Here is a 19874-nt window from a genome sequence, read left to right as displayed (position 1 = left end):
CCTTCATCTCATCTCATTAATCCTGGCATTCTTTCCCCAAAAGCTATCCCAGATCTCAGGGCTCAATCTCTGGGGCCCCAAGGGAGGGAGGGAGCTTCCCAGGGCTCCTGGACACCCTTTTAATTAACCCAGATGACCCTCTTCTGCCTGAGGCCAGCTGAATCCCGTCACGGTCTCACCAGCTCCCGTGGCACCTGAACTGTGACCCCCAACTGTGACTCAGCCCACTCACTCTCCAGTGAATGTGGCCCCTCCATTTCCCACGTGTTCAGCATCTGTCGGCCTCTCGTCCCTGGCTTGGGGACCCTGAGTGGGGGCTCCTAGGGCTCCTCGGCCCCTGTGTCCAGTGGAGTGTCCTGCCACAGCGGGCATCCAGGGCCACACTCTGAGCTGGCAGCGGCCTGGAGCAGGGCAAACCCTCGGCGGTTCCTTGGGAGTGGTACCTTGACCCACACCCTGTTTCAGCTTCCTCCCTCAGCCCCAAAGGGGTGCAACCCATTCCCATTACTCATGGCAACGGTGAAACTTGCCCATCTGTCATTCTCGTAGCTTAATAACGATGGTGGGTAACTTAGAAAACCATGACTTGTCAATATTACTAACTGCAGACAATGCAGTTAAACCTCTCTGCTTGGGACTCAGGCCACAGCTGGGACTGAATAAGCAGATGTGGTAAGGAGCAGGCCACACAGCACAGGGGAAGCGCACTGGAACACGTCCTCGGTAGGGAGCTGCCCATACAGGGTAGGAAACGGCCAAGGCAGACTCGGAATCCACATTGGACTGGTTAGCTTGATCACACCACATCACCCAGCAACCTTAAGCTTGTTGTGTGTGTGTGCGTGTGTGTGTGTGTGTATGTGTGTGTGTGTGGCCTAGATACCAGACAGTGAACACACAGCTCCCTAAGCCACCTAGCTGGGGCAGGCAAGGTTTTGCAATTACAGGGTAATTCATTTATTTGGGTAACAAGCGCTTCTGAACAGACTATGTGTCAGGAGCAAGAGGCACAGTGGGGGGCTTCTCGTCTCTTCAACTCTACGTAACACCTCACAAGTTGCCACACCCATTATCTTGCCTGATTTCACAGCCTGGTGTGCACAGTACCTGGCCCATAGAAGAGCTGATGAATAAATGAAAGCTTGAATAAGCAAATGAATGATGGATGGGGGATGGGGCCAATCAATTGGTACATGGAGGGTGAACATCAAGGACACTGTCATTTCCTGCTTCCAAATGAAAAGTGACGCTCTGAACAGGGTGTGGCATGGCCACTGAGAGGGCCTCTGGTGTGTGTCCCCGTCCTTGTCACCCCTTCGCAGGGCTCCTTACCTGGCGGGCAGTGACACCCTGGAGACGTCTTTGGGGTCTCCCGGCGCCTCCGTGAGTGGAGCTTCCATTTCTGCACAAGGAGACAGAGAAGAGCAGTCACTGGGAGTTGTAAATGCCAAGTTCTGGAAAGCGGCTGGGGGCTGGGGGCTGGGGGGTGGGAGGGAGAGGGAGCGGGGGAGAGGGGCCGCCTGGGGGCTGGCAGGGGGACTGGTCCTGGATCAAAGACTGGCCACCGGGCATCTGGATAATAAGAAGCAGACGGAGAGGTCCCATCTTGGTAACCTCGGGGTCTGATGTCTTCGGAGAGTTCTGAAGGAAATTAACTCGAGCACAGGACCCTATAAAGCAGTGTGGCCTTCCTGCAGCTCACGGGCACAACGACCTGCTCTTCTTGGCTCTCTTCTAATTGTTTCCTGTCTAGCTCTGGGCACCTATGGATCCCGGGGGCAGGGACAGTGACCTCTTTTCTTCTGGTATCGCTCACAGAGCCAGGTACAGGCAGGCCCTCTGTCCCTCCATCAGAACCCTTTCTCACCAGCTTGCCTATCCTTGGGCCAACCTGGAAGGCCCCAAAGATGCAGCAACAAGAAGACTGAGACGCCTGCCCTCAAGGAGCTGCCACTTCCGTGGAGATGAACCGATGACAGGTACACACCTGCCAGCCCTGACAGCTGGAAAGGGCAGGGCGCTGAGCGCCTCGGTCCTCACCACCACCGAGGGAAGGGATTGCGGCGGGGGGAAGACAGAGTTTAACAGGTGTGCCTCTGGGGCCAGACCGCCTGGGCTCCCAGCAGGTCTTGGCCCCTGAGCTGATAACAGTCCTGACCTTACTACTGAGAGGATCAAAGAAGTTGGTGCATGGAAAGAAAGGTGCCCAGGAGGCATCAATAAATGTTAGCTATTATTACACTCATTTTATAGATGAGGGACCTGGGCACAGAGAAGAGACTAACCTGGCCGAGGTCACAGGGGAGGAAGGCTGAGATTTGGACCCCCTCTCTCTGAAGCTAGTGCTGCAGTTAGAAGCTGGTAGTCCCAGAGCCAAATTGGCCTTTAGATGTATTTTTATTTGGTTCTCCCAGTGATTTTTTTTTTCATTGAATTTGTCCCCAATGTTTTGAAGAGGCTGATTTCACCTGAAAGTCTGTGTTTCTAACTTCTCTTGAAAAACTGGAAGATCTGGGCCCATGGGGCCTGTACTGTGTGGCTGGCTGTGACTGACTGTCCTGTGAACTGTGGTCCCCACCCCGACCTGCTGACCGGTTAGGAGGCCGGCTGGCTCCCCGCAAGCATCTCCCCAGCACATGGCTTCTCACTACTGTGGAGTTCCGCCCCTCAGGGTGAGAGGTAAAGGAAGTCACGTGGAAGGTGTCATCGGACTTGGTGTCACCTCTGGTTTGGCGGTGGAGAGGGAAGGTCAGGAAAGCTTCCTGAGGATTCACGTCAAACTAATGTCTGCTGAGCCACCACTGCGTACTGGCGCTAAGCTGGGTGCCCTTACAGGGAATCACAGCTATTTTTCACAATCAAACTCTAAGGTAGGTTAAATAGTGACCTCATTTCTTGCTGAAGGAAAGTGAGGCTCAGAGAGGCTGAGTGACTTGCCCAAGGTCACACAACCAGTATGTGGTGGATGTGGGATGAGAACTCAGGCCTTTTGATATAAATTCTACTCCATCCTGCTGGAGAAGGGTGTGTACAAACTCCCCTGGAAGAGGGAGCTCAGCCATTGTGTGTGTGTGCCTGTGTGTGTTTGCCTGCGTGTGTGTGTGTTGGGGGAGGGGCAGATCGATCGACAGTGTTGAGGGGAGGGCAGAAGGGGGCTGGAGGTCAAAACACACAGGAGGAGGAGAAAGGGAGGAATGTCCCAAAGGGGAGACCCTCACTCAGAAAGGGAGGCTGGCACACAAATACTAGGTGGATGACAATTGAGGTGGGCACAGAGTGGCCACCGGGCAAACCAAGGACATCCCAGGACAAGGTCTGGTGGAAGGCCCTGTGATGCCCAGCTCTGAGCCTAGCTCACTAGTACCACTTTCCAAGGAAGGGACTGTACATACCTGCTTCCACATCCCTTCCCACCAACAACCTGTGGGCTCTTCAAGGGGCTTATTTGCCAGTGGAGGAGACAGACAATGAATAGAGAAACAAATGAATATATAACCCAGGCAGCAATAAGCACTATAGAGAAAAATAAAGCAGGGTAAGGGAAAGGAGAGTGATGGAAGGTGGTATTTTAAACTCGGGGGTCAGGGAAGTTCTCTCTGTGCAGGGGACGTTTGAGCAGAGAGCTGGCTTCTGCCAGCTCTGCCAATGAGTTGTAGAGAGATGTGGAGGAAGCGTGTTCCAGGCAGAAGGAACAGCAGAAGTGAAGGTCCAGAGACAGGACTGTGTGCCGAGTGTCTGAGGAGGAGGATAGGGGACAGTGTGGCAGGAGGGACTCGTGTGAGGAAGGAAGGATGGGAACGTGGTGGGAGGGCAGATCTTTTGGGCGCTGGCAGAGACTTTGAATTTAGCAGCACACGGATTCCTGACATGTCCATGGCTTATTGACAGCCATACAAATCTAGAGCTAGTACGGATGCTGTGGTGAGCCATCCGGGTCTCCCAGTCAGGAGAGGGTCAGGACTCACCCTTAGCGCCAGGTATGTTGGCTGCTGATGGCTGAGCTCCTCTCTAGGAACCACTCTCACCTTAAGGAGTTGCCTTGACCGGGGTCATGTCCACTCCCCCGGCAACCCGCATCCAGTTACTCATAGATACCATCTGGTCCCTAGGCCTCAATTCAGGACGAGCTGCAGAGCCCCACGGGGCCAGCTGAGGCCTCTGTCGTGACCGCATCACGGTTCAACCCTCTACCCACCCTGTCTCCCTCACCCTCTCCAGTGTTGATCCCGATAAGCCTCTTGCTCACAAACCTCCGCCTCAGGCAAACCTGGTGTGACTTTCACATTCCCCGAGCCTTCACATGACCCTCACCGTCGCCCTGTGCAATAGGCAGGCCACAAATCAGCCCCATTTTATAATAAAGGAAACTGAGACTCAGAGAGGGAAGGGGAATTGCCTTGAACAGGTAAGCCACAGAGAGCTTAAATTCTAGGTCTTCCACCTTCAAGTTCAGTATTTTTGTTCAATTCATCCCATATACATGGAGCTCCTACTAATTGAGAGACTGCAAAATGGAGAACAAGACACCATCCCCATTGGCAAACGGGCTTGCGCCTCCCGTGGGAGAAGCACGTTGAGAAGTGTCCAGCTGACTGCAGACTTTGAATGCTGAGTGGGTGATGGGGGCCTATGTGCACAGGTAAGGGTCCAGACCAAAGGAGCCAACTAAGGGTTTGAAGCAGAGGAGGCACGTGGTCAAATTTGGCTGGTATACGGGCCCTCCAGCAGCATGCTGAGAATAGACAAAGACAGTGAGAAGGGTGGAGGCTGAGGCTCCTCTCTGAAGGCTGTCAGTCACCCATCCAACCAAGAGACGCTGGTGGTCCAGGCTATGGCCTGGCAGCATGACGGAGAGCGGCGGGCGAGGGGAAGGGGTACGCAGGGGGAAGAATGGACAGAGCATGGGATGGACTTGGTGAGGGGGTAGGGTCCGGGCTCTGCCGTGGGTGGCCGAGATGCCCCCGTGGAGACAGGACGGGGGTGAGGGCAGGCTTGTGGAAGGTGATGACTTGGTTGAGGACAAGCTGAGTTAGTGGAAGGGTCCAGGTGGGAGGGGCACATGTGGCTCCAGCACTCAGGAGAGAGGCCTGGGTGAGAAAGGCAGATCCGGGAATCAGGAGCATCCATCAGGAGGGGCAGGAGACATGTGAGAGGGCAAAGCCACCAGGGACACAGAGGTGGGAAACTGGCTACCTTCAGGGTGTGGGTGTGTTCTCTTGGCCCGCCCAGTGGTTATCTTTGAAAAGCATTACATCGGAACATCGTCTCAGCCCTTTGAGAGTCTGGGCCTCAGCCCCACCCACTGACCCTCGTCTGCAGCTCATTCCTTCTAATACTCAACCCCAGGGATCCTTCCAGCCCCCGGTCCTTCAATCCACGGGCCCTTTCACCTTTCCACTGTTCCTCGCCTGCCATGTTTCACTTCCCTCCTTCTCAGCTCAAATTCTGTGGTCAGTGACTATAATCACTCCCCAGGCTCCACCCTCGGCTGCCTTGATGCCTTCCCCTTCAGCACATGCTCTCGGCCAAGCCACAAACCTGGTAGATGCAACGTTTCCACCCACCCCACTCCGGCACCAAGCAGCAGATGAAGCTGGGGAAAGCGCCCAGCCTTGCTGACTGGCCTCACTTCATTCATGATCATTATCTCAGAGGAAAGCCCAGCAAGCATACCCCAGTGCCTCCATCTCACTGTCCTAGTAGTTCTCACACCTTCTCTCTCCCCAACCCCAATGTCACTGTCACCTGATGACCCTGCGAAAACAGAAGCAACAGAAGAGCCCTTCCAGAGGCTCCCGCCCCGAGGCACACCCACCCATCTGCATCTGTGCTCCCAGGTTAGGCCAACCCTCCACCAGCGCGCAGGCAAGTCCCCCCTCCCGCCCTTATCCTGGGTCACTTACACCAGGGGTGAGCAAAGGTTTTCTGTGAAGGGCCAGCTAGTAAATATTTTAGGCTGTGTGAGCCACATGATCTCTGTCACAACCATTCAGCTCTACTGTCGTAGGCGAAAAGCAGAATAAGCACGGCTGTGTGCCCATAAAAACCTACTTACAAAAACAGCCTTCCAGTGGGATTTAGTGGTCGTTTGCCCACCCCCGATGCAATCTCTATGCAAACATGCTGTTCTTCCTCCCACCATAAAAAAGAAATGAAAAATCCTCATAGACCCTGTTTAGCTCTTTTCCTAGAAAAACTCCCTGAAGGAGGGTGTCTCGCCTGCTCTCCCCTGGACCACTCCCACCAGGCTCTTACCCTCCCTCCACCTGGCTCGCTTTCCATGAGGAACCCCCCTGGTCCCTAGCGCCCTTCTGCAATATATTTGCCAGCCTTCCTCCTTGTTTTATTCTCTCCTTCAGATTTTGTTGTTGTTGTTGGCTTATTTATCTTGCTTATTGTCTCCATCCCTAGAAAGCAAGTTCCACAAGGACAAGAATATTTTGATCTGTTTCATTCATTGCTATATCCTCAGTGCCTACAACATGGCCTGGCGCATGGTAGGTGCTCAATAAATATTTGTTGCTTAGGAGATTTCATGTAGGTCTAGATTTCTGATCTCTCTTGTAAATGGGAAGATCCGGAAACACTGGCCTGTGGTAACAATCGGGTGGTGCTGAGTGACGGCTGCCCCTTTTAGGTGGGCATGTGCTGTCCAGCTAACCAGAGTACCACCCCACCCCTGGCCAGTCTCACCGACTTAGGTCACCAGCCTGGCCCCCTTAGGCATCAGAGTTTGAGACCCTTGGTTTGAAATCCCCAGGCTGAGGCTCAGGGGCAGGTGTAAAACTTTCTGAGGCCCTGGGATGGACCCCCAGCGGCCCTGGACAGAAAAGCCTTCCTGCTTCACCCCTGCTGCAAGCCAGGGCCTCCTGGAATGCCCCACACAGCCAGAGCTGAAATACCACCAGCCTGATCATTGCAGCTATTAAAATGCCTGTATCAGTATCAAAGGGAAAATGCCAAGTGGCCACTCACTCTCCCCAGAGAATGCAGCTCCGGCCTGGCTTGGGGTTTAGGGCCCACTCCCTCCCCACGCTCAGCCACAGGCCTCTTAAAGGGCTCAGACTCAACCTGGGCCCCTGTAATATGTGGGTGGGTCCAAGTTGTGGTGTGAGGAGGGAGCCCATAGCAGAGGCCAGGTGAGCTCCTCACTCCACAGCCATGACCTTGAGCCTGGCACCTGCCCTCTTGGAGAATCTGCAAAATGGGGATGTTACCCACCTGCCAACCTCTTAAGTGTTGCCGTGGAAAGTGCCTTGGAAACCATGAAGCACTTACCAGGTGGAATTATTAAATAGGAGTTAATATTAATAATAATATTCAGTAGCTACACATATAGAGCAGTATATACCAGGCACTGAGTGAAGTGCTTTAGCATTTAATAGTTAATTTTTGATATTAGTGTATGACTCCTATTAGAACCCACCTGCCCTTGGAGGCTGTGGTGGGACTCTATTTTGGGTTAGCACAGCTGGCCCCCAAATCCCGATGAAGCATCACTCCATGGGGAGCTCGGCAGTATGGATACGTGCTTGAGCTACCTTTGGGAGTGCCAGGACCTTGGGGTCTAGTCCCAGCATTCCCACTAACTGTGTATTAAGAGAGAGATGTAACCCCTCTGGGCCTTGGTTTCCTCATCCATAAAATAGGAATACTATTAGTTATCCACTGGACCATACTGGACAGCTGCAGGGATAAAATGAGATCAGAAAACAAAAAGAGGGGTCCAGATGTGAAGAAGGACGAGCACCTGCTGTGCCAGCCTGTTTTTCTGAGCGGCCAGATGAAGGCCACTTCTCTCTTGAGCTGGTGCCAGGCTTGCCTCCTTCCACCTGCCACAGTGGGGCTGGCCCGGCCTCATGCACTGCTGCCGACATGTGGTCACGGCCCTCCCCCTCCTGGGAAACTCAGACCCCCTCTTCCCACAAAGGAGAGGGTGATGGAGGGTCCTGTCTGCAGCCCTGCCTTTTGACCACAAGAACTAGAAGTTGAAGGAAGGAGTTGCCCATTGAAATGACCATGCTGGGCAAAGCTCTGGCCCCTGTGCCAGCATCTGATTACAATGCTGGCACAGAGTGGGTGCTCCATCCCAGCTGCTGGAGCTTTCTCATTACCCTGTGCCATAGCTCCTACTGCGCTGGTGCCCCATTGGAGACTGAGCTGGCCCTTTGAGGGCAGAGCCTGGTCTGGTGTCTCTGAGCCACACTTGAACCAAATCACTTACTTTTAGGCCTGTCCCCCGCTAGGATCTATCCCTGTGGGTCCCAGGTGGGCTTTGGCCTGGGCTTGGGCAGAATTCAGATCGATGGAGATGAGGGTGGGGGAGGGCAATCCAGGGAGAAAAGCAAAGGCATGGAGGCAGGGCCAGGGCTGCACAGTGCTGGCTCTGTGGGTCGAATCCCAGGGACTGCAGGAGAGGGGCAGACGGGTTTTGTTAAGGGGACAGGCCTGCATGTGGCTGCATGCCCCGGAGTGCGGGCAGCCGAGCCGAGTGAAATCGAAGCGGAGGAAATGGAGACACTCAACCCACCCCCACCAAAACTGGACTTGCCCCGTCTGCTCCGGGAGCCTGTGTGCTGGGAGCCGGACGGGGTGCCGTGGGGGGCCTGAGGAACTGTCTTCTCCCTCCCTCCCCCGTTCTCTTTGTGCAACGGACTTGGTGTCTGATCATAGACTCCCAGGGCCATGAAGCAGGGGCTGGAGGATCCTCCAGATGCCACGAGCTGCCTCTGCCACCCTGCTTCACCAGAACCACGGAGAGATATTGCCCCAGGCTCTGCAGATCAGAAAATCAGGGAAGGAGGCGCCTGCCCCTGTGTGAACTTTCCAGCCTTCATATGAGAAAGTTCTTCCAGCTAAACTAAGTCTCTGCTGCTGCCAGGGAGAAAGGAGCTGGGCCCTGGACTGTGCAGACGTGGGTGGGAGCGGGGTTAGCATGGGGCCTAGGACCTCCGGTTTCAGGGGCTCGGAGGTCATCCATGGACCCAGGGCAGGATGAAGCAGGGTCCCCCGCAGTGGAGTGGGGAGGGGCTGGGGACAAGAGTGCTGGGATGGAAATCAGAGCCTCTCCCCCACTTCCTTCCCTTCCACAAATGGGTATCGAGCACCTACGTCAGCAGAGCCATGCAAAGTGCCGGGGACCCACATGTGAGCGGAGCAGACGTGGAGGCTGTCCTCATGGAGCTTACTCTCTAGGGAGGGGCACATAAGAGTCTCCAAACCACACACATCAACGTGAAGCAGCCACTGTCATCAGAGCTCTGGCCAGCAGGGGCGAGGTGCTGAGAGCCAGTCCTGGGGCACCGACTAGGTTGGTTCATCGCGGGGAAGTGACAGCTGATCTGACATCTGAGGATGAGCAGCAACTGACCAGGGGAGGGGCCCAGGTACAGGGGAAACGGGCTAAGAGCTGATATAATACTGTGCTTCTTGTGAACCAGGCAGGAGTCTCGCACATATTAACTCACTCAGCACTCACAGCAGCCCATTCATGAACGCGGAAACTGAGACAGAGACAGGTGAATTAACTTGCACGCAGCCAAGAAGGGCAGAGGCAGGATTTGAGCCTGGCTCTGAGCCCATGACCCTCTCTGTATGCCTGTGCCTGTGCGGGTGGGGGTGAGGGGAGATGGGCTCTTTTCGGGAGATTGCAACATCTATTACTGGAGAGACAGGCACTGCTCAAAGCACTTGTTTTAACTTTTTTTAATCCTAAAAACAACACTCATAAGATGGAGATACTCTTATCATCATCACCCCATTTTATAGAGATATAGCCCAAAGCACAAAGGGGTTAAACAACTTGCCCAGTGTCACACAGCCAGTAATTAGCAGAGCTGGACTTGAACCCAGCAATCTGGCTCCAGAGTCTGTGCTCTTAGCCATGACCGTGTACAGTCATTTGGCTAGACTTCAAAAGTGAGCAGAGGAGAGCCATGAGGCTAGAGAGGGTGGCAAGGGCCCCATCCTGCAGGCCTCATGGACCATATTAAGAAGCAATAGGGGCTTCCCCGGTGGCACAGTGGTTGAGAATCCGCCTGTCAATGCAGGGGACACGGGTTCGATCCCTGGTCCGGGAAGATCCCACATGCCGCGGAGCAACTAAGCTTGTGTGCCACAACTACTGAGCCTGTGCTCTAGAGCCCGTGAGCCACAACTACTGAGCCCGCATGCCGCAACTACCGAAGCCCGCGTGCCGCAACTACCGAAGCCCGCGCGCCTAGAGCCCGTGCTCCACGATGACAGAAGCCACTGCAATGAGAAGCCTGCACACCGCAACGAAGAGCAGCCCCTGCTCGCCGCAACTAGAGGAAGCCCACGTGCAGCAACGAAGACCCAAAACAGCCAAAAAAATAAATAAATAAATAAATAAAATTAAACAAAAAAAAAAAAAAAAAAGAAGCAATAGGAAGTCTCTGTAATCAGGGAAATGTGGTGATCATATTTAGAGTTTTTGAAAGATTACCCTGGCTGCCATGTGGATGATGAAGAGGGCAGGGCAGGGTGAATGGGGGCAAATGAGTTAGGAGGCTCCTGCCGTGGCCTGGGGGAGCCAAGGGTAGCTCAGGTAGGGAGGTGCAGGCAGTGAGACAAAGAAGAAGACAGGTTTGTGGGAGGCCGAGAAGGTGCAGTCGGTAGGGCATGGAATCAGTGCAGTTGGACGCCAGTGCTGGGCATGCCGAGGTTCTGGGAGGGCCAGACTTCCTGCTCAGCTTGGAGACATTGAACGTGAGGTGCTGTCAAGACATGCTGGAGCAGTGGGATGACAGGTGTAGAATGGGTCTGGAGCTCTGACGAGATGAAGAACACACACAACATTACAGCCAGAGCTGTCTAATCATGGAACAGCCAGCTGCATAAGGTAGTGATCTCCCCGTCACTGAGGGAGTGTAAGCCTGAGAATCAGGGATGTTGTCGGGGATTCCTTTTAGTACATAACTCCTTTCTTTCTAACATTCTGAGTTCGTGGAGTGGGGAGACGCTAGAGGTGGCAGGACTACCCTCCCCTCCCATGTCACCGAGTCTCCCCCTACCCCTGGGAAACCTCAGTGCCAGCTCACAGGGAAGTCACTAAGGTTGTTCCTGGAAAAGCCCCAGCTCATGCCCCTTTCTGCATCCCTGTCCCCAGAGGTCACCCTTCCTGTCCTGCCTTACAGGCCACCTTGTCAGAGCATGACCTGATGGAGAAAACCTCCAAGTGATGGCTTAAGAGGCACCTTCATGGGGCATCTGCAGCATAAGAGGTGACTGCAGGTGTAAAGTCCCTTGGATGGCAGAATCCCAGGCCCTGTGACAGCCTTTGGGGGGAAGATGTGTCCTCTGGGGGCAGCAGGGCCCCCCTTGCTGAACTTAAAGATCAGGTAGGGGACTCCTCTGGCGGCCCAGTGGTTAAGACTCTGTGCTCCCCTTGCAGGGGGCACAGGTTCCACCCCTGGTTGGGGAACTGGGATCCTGCATGCCACGTGAAAAGAACAGGTAGGAATGAGCCTCCTGGCGGCGGGCGGGTGTGGGAGCAGGTAGACCGGGCGAGCTGCCCACAGCAGGAAATGCCTGAGCCAAGGAAAGACTGAGACTTTGCTTTTGACGGCGGGCATGGAGGAGGCCTGGGAGGCTGGGGACGGGTGAGAGGAGAGAAAAGGGGGCTGAGGAGGCCCAGCCCGTGTGGACTCCAGCCATGCGGGATTTCGGGAAAACCCACAATAGCCTCCAGGAGGGGAGACAGGGGCCCAGTGTCCCCTGGAAAGGCTGTGCCCGGCCTCTCAGGCAGGCAGTTCCGCCCCTTTGTGCTCGGCTTGCCCTCCCTCTTTGAAGGCTCAGAGGAGTCCCCACTGCCAGCGCACCCATTCCCACCCTTTGGGCCACAGAGAGTTTTCTGCAGGGAGGCCCACACCCAGGGCAGGAGGCCTGCAGAGGAGCGGGGAGTGTCCGCGTGCCGCTGCTGCTGGGGCCTGCCCGCCACGCAGCTGGGACCCCAGCCTGCCCCAGCCCTCCCAGCCCTTCCCCACACCCGGGCCTCAGTTTCCCTTGGAGGAAACTGCTGACTTCCTTTCTTTAAGGAGGACTCAACAAGACTGCTTCTGAATATAAATGTTTCAGACGTTACATGAAATTCCTAAAAATCTTGAACATTCTGGTATAATGTTATAAGTCATAATTCTAGTTGTTACTTTAAAATGTATATCTCAGAAATAACTAAATTTCCTTGTCAATTGCATTATTAAGAACTTTCATCAAATCTTTAACTGTGGTCATTTTTAAGCCTTTTGTCATTTACAGACAGTTCTGGGTGTACTCTGATGCTTTTGCAAAAATGTTCCTATAAAAGGGTTTCATCGTAAGGAATTCATGGAAAAGACTCTGACAAGTACAGGTTTCTGGTAACTGACTATACTGCTGAACTGAATGAATAAGCATTTTCAGAACTCTAATGGAAAACTGACGAATTCATAAAAGTGCTAACAAAAGGTCAAGATGAAAAAAAAATTAATTACATGGGACTGAGTGAACTGATGAGGATGATTATAATTTTTGAGACTTTCTGTTTGAATAAAAAAAAAAAAAAAAAAGACTGCTTGTGGGAGGGACAGAATCCAACCAAAAGGGGTGGGAGAAGCATTCCTAAGGCTTCTGCTGAAACCTCCTTTCTTCTGGAGGGCAAAGTTGATTTTATTTTTTGAAAAACCAAGACCAAAACCCAAACCCAACAACCCCGCTCCAAAAAAATAAATCCCACTGCTTCCGCTTCTTTAACCGTCCCATACTTTCAAACTGTGCAGTGTACGGTAGGACTTTTATTGACATCTCATCGTGACCCTCATTACTGCCACCATCAGCCCCTGAAGCGCTGCTCAGGACTCAGGCGAGGGGTCTGGGGTAAATTGCACAGGATGCTTCTGGCTCAGGGGAACAGATACAGTCTCTGTCTCTGTCTCAAGTACTGTCAGCTGTGGAGTTTGTTAAACAACCTACTGCCAGACCCTACCCACGGGGATTCACATCAGGGTTTGGGGAAGGGGGTCAGCTCTGGTGTGTTTTAAAGTTCCGCCGGTGCCACTATGCAGCCAGCCCGTCACCAGTCCAGGGACAGGCCTTTGAGGGTGTGCAGACATGACAGAAGGAGGGGAGAGTCACTTAAAAAAGTTTAGTTACTATAGAACTTTTATCCCTATTTTGCTCCAAAAGGGGACACTCGGGCAGCTACAGAGGCAGACAGATAGACACACATTATATAGCAAAGCAGTAGGACAGAAGAGGGAGAAAGAAAAGCAAGGGCAGGGTGATAAAACAGAGCTGAGACTGGAGCTTATGCAAAACCTTCTGCCCGAAGGACTCTGCTCTGCCGTGGGGTGAACGCCAGATTTGGGGCTAAGCTTCCTAGAGGACAGTTCAATGTCCAAGAGACAAGACCCAACTCATCCCTCCTGGAAGCCTAAACATTCTGGAAGCCAAGGCTGGGCAGGGACTTTCTAATGGTCCTCATCACCAAGGCCTGCTGTATCAAAAGGCATTCTCAGCTCCATTCTTACAACAAAGATGGTAATGTGAGCTGATGCCAAGTCAGTTCGGTAAATGCCACCTCTGTGGGAGCTGAATCAGACTGAACTGAACAGGTCCCTAGCCCTGGCCTATGTGACCTGCCTCAGCTGACGGTGAAATATGGTACTTTATACAGATTGTATACACATGTGGCTCTGAGTGCCAGCTTTGGGGCCAGACTGCCTGGGTTCAAGACCTGGCTCTGCTACTTACTAGCTGTGTGACATTGGGAAAGTTATGCACCTTCTCTGGGCCTCCGCGTTCTCTTCCATAAGAAGGGAAGAGTAAAAATATAACAACTTCATAGGATTATTGTGAGAATTAACCGAATTAATAGATGTAAAGCTCTTTGGATAGTGCTTAATAAATATTAGCTATTAATAAACGTTGTAGACATGATACAGCCTCATTTTATCTCCACCAGTGATGAGGGACGTGGTAATGGTTACAGTTGCTATTAACTGAATCTTGCACCAACTCTGTGAGGAGGATGTTATCCCCATTTTTCAGATCAGGACACCGAGACTCAGGTCACACAACTATTTAGCAGCAGAGGTGCTGTGGGCTTGCCCACTTCACTGTTTTGCCCCAACCAAAACCACGCCAGGCAGCCTGGGCAGGTGAAGACAAAGCTCCTGACCCTTGGGAGTAGGGGATGGGAGGGGATAGATGCTCCTAGCTGCTCTGTACAGCTGGGGACACATCACACTGAGCTATCCCCACTCTCAGCCAGGACCAGGGGTTGCAGCTCTGACTGAAGAGGAGTTAATCATTTCACCCTCTACTGATTGCTGTGAAACACCCAGCTCCAGGGCACACCCCCTGAGCAAATGCTGAGCAGACAGCTGGGTCTGGGTTGTGGGCAGTGGGCGGAGGACAGCTGACTGAGACGGCTTCACTGGCCTCCAGCAGCAGGACCTTAAATCAGCAACTAATTGCTGAGGGCTGCCTACTTTGTGCAAAGCCACAGGCAAGACTCAGTCAAGGACTCAGAGACCAGTGACCTCCTATCCCTGCCACTGGGTTGTATGGGGTCAAATGGAGAGACAAGACGTTTAAAGGCAATGGAGAGGAGGGCACACTGCACAATGTGTTTGAAACTGAGCCATGGTTGGCAGATAGATTTTATCTTGTGCATTGACTCTAATAGACTGGGAGTGGCAGCCTGGAGAGCTGTGTCGAGAAAGATTCTGAGGCCTAGGCAGACTCACGGGGCATGTGCTGAGTGATTAGTAATGCCTGCCATGGTTCTCGGGTAAGAAAAGTCAGCACGTGCCCTGTCTATTTTCCTTCTCTGAGCTAGATGCTTGGCATGGCCAGGCAGTTCTGCAGGAAGTCGGAGCAGGGAGAGGGCCCATTTTGGGTCAGTGTGGTTTGGGAAGACTTTCCAGAGGGCACTGGGGCAAGTCTGGAATGATTAGGAATAAGGGAAAAAGGCATCTTTCTGAGGGTGCCAAATTGTGAAACTGTGCATAAGGCAGATGGCATACTGTTTCAGATGCTTTGACTTTCTCCCACCATCTTCTTACAAGGGCTGGCTACCTAATGAGGTCCTCAGTCTGGTTTGGAGCTACTTGCTAGTTTTAAGGCCTTTGGAGAAGCAATAAAACTTTAACAGCTCTCCCTAGTTTTATCTATAGTAAATATTGCTCTGTATTTTAAAAAATTAATTAGAATCAGGAAATAGCTCTTTATCTTGAACCTCAACTCTTGCTAGTTGGGTAGCAGTTTCCTGGAACAGTGTTGAAAAGGATTCTGAAGCTGTATGTAAGCTCAATGTGAAAGTGTGTGGCAATCAATTAATAATGTCTGATGAGGGCCAAGAAGTGGAGAGTGGAGTGTACACTTGCCTTGTCTTGGCCACCACTTGGTCAGACAACTACTACTGTCCAGAAAGGAGAAGGTGTGGTTGGAGGAGAGGTGACTGATGGAGACGAGGGTCCTACCTCCAGCTCCTCTGATACCTGGTGTGCAGTTTTGGACCTGTTTTCTCATCAGTAGAGTGAGGGGACTGGACTCAAGGGTCTCTGAGGATCTTCCCTCTATTAATTCCCCATAAGACTAGTCATTTACTCACAGCGTGGAAAGAGGAGTAGTATTAGGATTGACTCAGTGGAGCGCTGGCTGCATCTGAGGGCACCTGGAACTAAGGTCTGTCCATTAACTGAGGTCCAGGCAGCTGTGATGTACACAGGACACTCTACACAGGCCCACACCCCACCATTCACACACTCTCCCTTTAAGAGCCTGCTCCTGTCCTCAATCCTAGAGGACCCCATCCAGAGCCCCAATCTCTCAGCCACTGCTCTGATCTCTCCTCCAAATGCTCCTGGAGAGTGCAATAAGGGGCTCCTGTACACACTCCATAAATGTAAAACATTCCTGTTACAATGGTTGCTATTATTATTTTTAGGGATGTGGGAGTCTGCCTGGGGTTCCCTCAACATTTTAGCTTGGAAGTTTCAACCACTTCCTCGCCCAGGGGTTTCCTGGGGTGGAAAATGCCCTCAACACCCAAAGGACTGGATCACAGATAGTGAGATGGAGGTACAGTGACATCAGTTTTCTCAGCTATAAAATGGGGTAATGAGAGTATCAATCCTTAGGGAAGTTGTGAGGAGTGAAAGAGATAATACACACAGCACTGGGCCATTGTACACACCCTATAAATGCGGGACACTCCTATCAGAGCTGCTGTTACTCTTGCTGTTGGGGATGGGAAGTCTGCCTGGCATCCCTCAGCGTTCACCCTGAAGGAGGCTGCTGACACCCCTTGCTCCCCCTTGGCCTGCAAAATGGATTTGGCAAGTTTAAATTCCACCCTCTTCTCTATCACCGCACACCGTCTGCCCAGCCCTAGGTGACATCTGATTTCCTCCATTTGGGCCATTCCAGTTTCTTTTTTTACAGCAAGCAAATCAAGTAACAGGCAGCTGGAGCGCTCATTAAGGGTCCCAGACCGGGAGAGAGGCGCTGATGGGGGAAGAGCTGGAGCCGAGGCCTGGAAGCCACACTCCCAGCTCCCCTGAGCTGGCTCCTGCCCCCATGCTCCTCTCCTGGCCCTGACCCACCCCTCCCAGTGGCTCAGCCACTCAGATCTGGGCCTCTGCTCACGTCAGCCCCAGCTCACCTCATTCCAGGCTCTTCTCCCTACTGGGTATCCTCAGCCTGGCCTGCCAGCTCCCTCTTCCTCCTGTCTCACAGTCACAGCCTCTGCCCCCAGCATGCTGCTTTCCCCACTGGGATGAGTGGTGCGCATGTGCCCCCGGATTCCTGCCTCCAGGGCGTTGCCCAGGCTGTGTGCCTCCCCAGGATCGCTCTGCCCGATGCCCTGCCTCCATCCTTCAGGGAGTGGCCCGGGCTCACCTGCTCCGGGATGGACTGCCTGCCCCAGGTCCCCGGGAGCTCTCCAGACCTTTACAGAGAAGGAATCTGAGGTGCAGGTGCAGGGCATAGCTTACCTAAGGCCACACGGCTGGCAAAGCCTAGCTGGAATCCTGGCACATGGGGTGCCTTTGTGCCCCTCGCAGGCACGAACCCTCTGCATGTCCATTTCACAGAATCATTCTGCAACAAAACCATTCTCCCTCTCTCCTCTGCCAGGCCTTCTCACCCGGGGGTTTCCACTGGTCCCAGTTCTCACTTCTCTCCTCACCCTTCCTCACCTTTGCCCTTTGCTCTGACCTGGGAGAACAGACCTAGGAAAGGAAAGGGTGGAGGAAGGGCCTCCAGTTGCTCCTGAACACCTTTGATGGCCCAGAAGCTGCCTGCTCCTAGCACAGCGTCATCCCGTGGACCTTTCTGCGGTGACGTGCATGTTCTATGGCTGTGCTGTCTATCTGGTGGCCACTAGCTACAGGTACCTATTGAGCACTTCTTTGAAAGATGGCTAATGTGACCAAGGAACTACATTTTAGATTTTATTTAATTTAAATATAATGAGTGACATGTGACTAATGGTTACCGTATTGGACAGGGCAGACCTTAGAGTGTCCCTTCCGGAGCCACTGGACTGCAGGCCCCATCCAGGGGAGGCCTCCTGGGGTTATCGCCATACAGACTAGACCACCTGCCCCCTCTACCCACAGGACTGCTCCCTCCCTCTGGTCCCAACACCCTCTGCTACTGGTCTCAGTTCCCACCACTGCGGCTGCCATTTCCATTCATTCCTCTGTCCTGCTAGTGCCCCTGACCAGGTCAGTGTCCCCTCTGGCTGCACTAGCCTCTTGTTTGGCCTCCCTGCTCTGCCCTACTCTTCCACTCATTCTATGTACGTTGCTGCCTTCCTCAAGACCCTTCCACGGCTCTCCAGTGCTCTTACAAAGAATGAACCGTCTCTAAGGCCCCTCTTGACCTAGGCTGCCTGTCTCTCTCCAGCCATATCTTCCACCGCTCAGTTCCCTAAGGCAAACCCCTCCCTCTGGCTTTCGGCTTCCAGAAGTTGTTCCCTTTGCCCCGTACTCATCCCCACTTGCCTGGAAAACTCCTATTCACCCTTTAAGTCTTCACTTGAAAATCACTTTCCCAGGAAGCCCCTGCCATCGGGTAGCTGCATGGTAATCCATTCCCCAGATCTCCTCTGCTTCCATTATCGTAGCTTTTTTCACATGATGTGGTCACTGCCCATTCTCTTCTCTGTGTCCTATTTGCCTGTAAGTTCCAAAGGGCAGAAGTGTGCCCCCACAACGCCTGACCCACAGCTGGCTCTCAGGTTCAATTGCCGAATAAATGGATGAGGATGAACGAAGGAAGGTGGCGGGCAGAGTGGGGAGGGCACTGGAGGCGGGGTCACTGGAAGCTTAGGTTCCAGTCCTGGATCTCGCCACATGGCTCTGCGTAACCTACTGCCCTTCTCTGGGCCTTAGTTTCCCCATCTGTAAAATGGGGGTCTAGAAGTCAGTAGGAATTTGGAGAGGAGGACTCAGCCTGGCAGATAATAACACTGTCAGCCCCAAGGCCCTGAGAGTATGATGCTCGGCCTGGCTAAGTCTTAAGCAGAGGAAGCCAAGATCTGGGAAAGGGCTGGGGCATGCCCTGGCCAGCAGGAGGGGCCAGGAAGGGGAGAGGATGCAGAGAGGAACTGAGCGGAACATTCAGGGTCAGATGTTTGTCCCTCAGCAGCCAGGGCCCCAGGAATCCCTGGGGCAGCCCTCACTGTCCTGACACCCTCCCCACCACCCAGCAGGCCCATGTGCACTGTCAACCAGCCGGCAAAGGCCGCCTGCCGGGACTGCTGAGTCCAGAGGCGTCCCTCGGAGTCCCAGGGGACCTTGGGTGGCCTGACAGAGCCCTCCAGCTTCTCTGAGGCCCGGTGGGGCATGGGAATGAGCTGAAAGTAGCAGTCATGGGTGCACCTCTGGCATCAGTAAACTTGCCCTGTGACCACCCCGTCTGCTCTGGCCCTCTGACCTCGCTCTCCGTGATCACCCTGGAGAGCTACTTTGGCAAGGAGCAGCCTTTGCCTGGTAGAGGCACCCAAGAAGAGCCCGGCTGTGGGGAACGGGTGCACCATCGGCACCCGCTGCAGTTAGAGCTGGGCTCTGATGCTTGCTGTCATCACCACCGTTTTGATGGTAGAGTGGAACTCAGAGGGGTTAGGGTATATACCCCAAGTTGCACAGCTTAAGTAGCAGAGTGGGGATAAAAACCAGGCCTGCTGGGCTCCACCTCCTGCTCGTCACTGTTCCATACCACCTCCTACTAAGTAAGAGGTCCCCTCCCAGTTCGTCCCCTCGGAAACCTTCCATGGCCAGCCTGTTCCAAGAGTTCTTCCCAGACTGCTGTGGCCTTTACCTGTGGGTCCTCCCCTTCATCTGGGCCCTGGATCCCTGTGCTGTCCAGATTCTCAGAAGTCACCAGGCCTCACGGTCTCCTGGCCCAGCCTTTACTCTGGTGGCACTAATGAGACTGTATGTCCCTACTTCCTGTGGTCTTTTCATGAACTCCCGAGATTGCCCTGGCTAAGAGACACTAGTGGCTTCTAATACACTTGGGTTCAAGGACATTTTGGAAATGGGAGAAAGCTCAGCATCCTTTTCCCAGAAAGACACACTGACACAAAATGTTGGGGACCATTCCAGGGAACCAGGGACAAGAAACCCAGCTTCAGAACAAGAGGGAAAGGGCTTATTCATGCCCAAGGACAGCAGAACCAGAACGACCAACACCTGGGCCCTAGCGTTCTGGGCAGGGACCAGGACACCACCCCTTGCAAGGACTGCCCCCCTGTCCCTCTCAGCCCCATGGATAACTCACTCGCTCTCTCTTCCCAAAGGAACATGGCAATAAAAGGCAGCACTGATTGTCGAGGGATAGATGGGGAGGGCCGCGGGGGCCCA

At 53.4% G+C, this 19874-nt stretch overlaps 1 protein-coding gene across 2 annotated transcripts in view; it reads right to left on the bottom strand.

Moving 5' to 3' along the window:
* Positions 1 to 1124: 1124 nt before the first annotated feature.
* The window catches only part of LOC309635733 (protein FAM241B), a 244650-nt gene continuing 225900 nt past the window's right edge, over positions 1125 to 19874 (bottom strand). The window contains exon 2 of one of the 2 annotated variants that reach the window (XM_082407329.1): positions 1125 to 1402. In XM_082407329.1, the coding sequence (XP_082263455.1) occupies positions 1220 to 1402 (183 nt within the window). In that variant the 3' untranslated portion in view covers positions 1125 to 1219. The remainder of the gene's footprint in view (positions 1403 to 19874) is intronic. The other variant, XR_014248983.1, reaches the window with a different exon arrangement.

The sequence above is a fragment of the Balaenoptera borealis genome (genome assembly GCF_965194805.1).
Source record: "Balaenoptera borealis genome assembly, chromosome: 10".
NCBI classification, from domain to species: Eukaryota; Metazoa; Chordata; class Mammalia; order Artiodactyla; family Balaenopteridae; genus Balaenoptera; species Balaenoptera borealis.
Note: the sequence above shows the minus strand (reverse complement) of the source record. Positions and strands in the feature narration are given on the sequence as shown.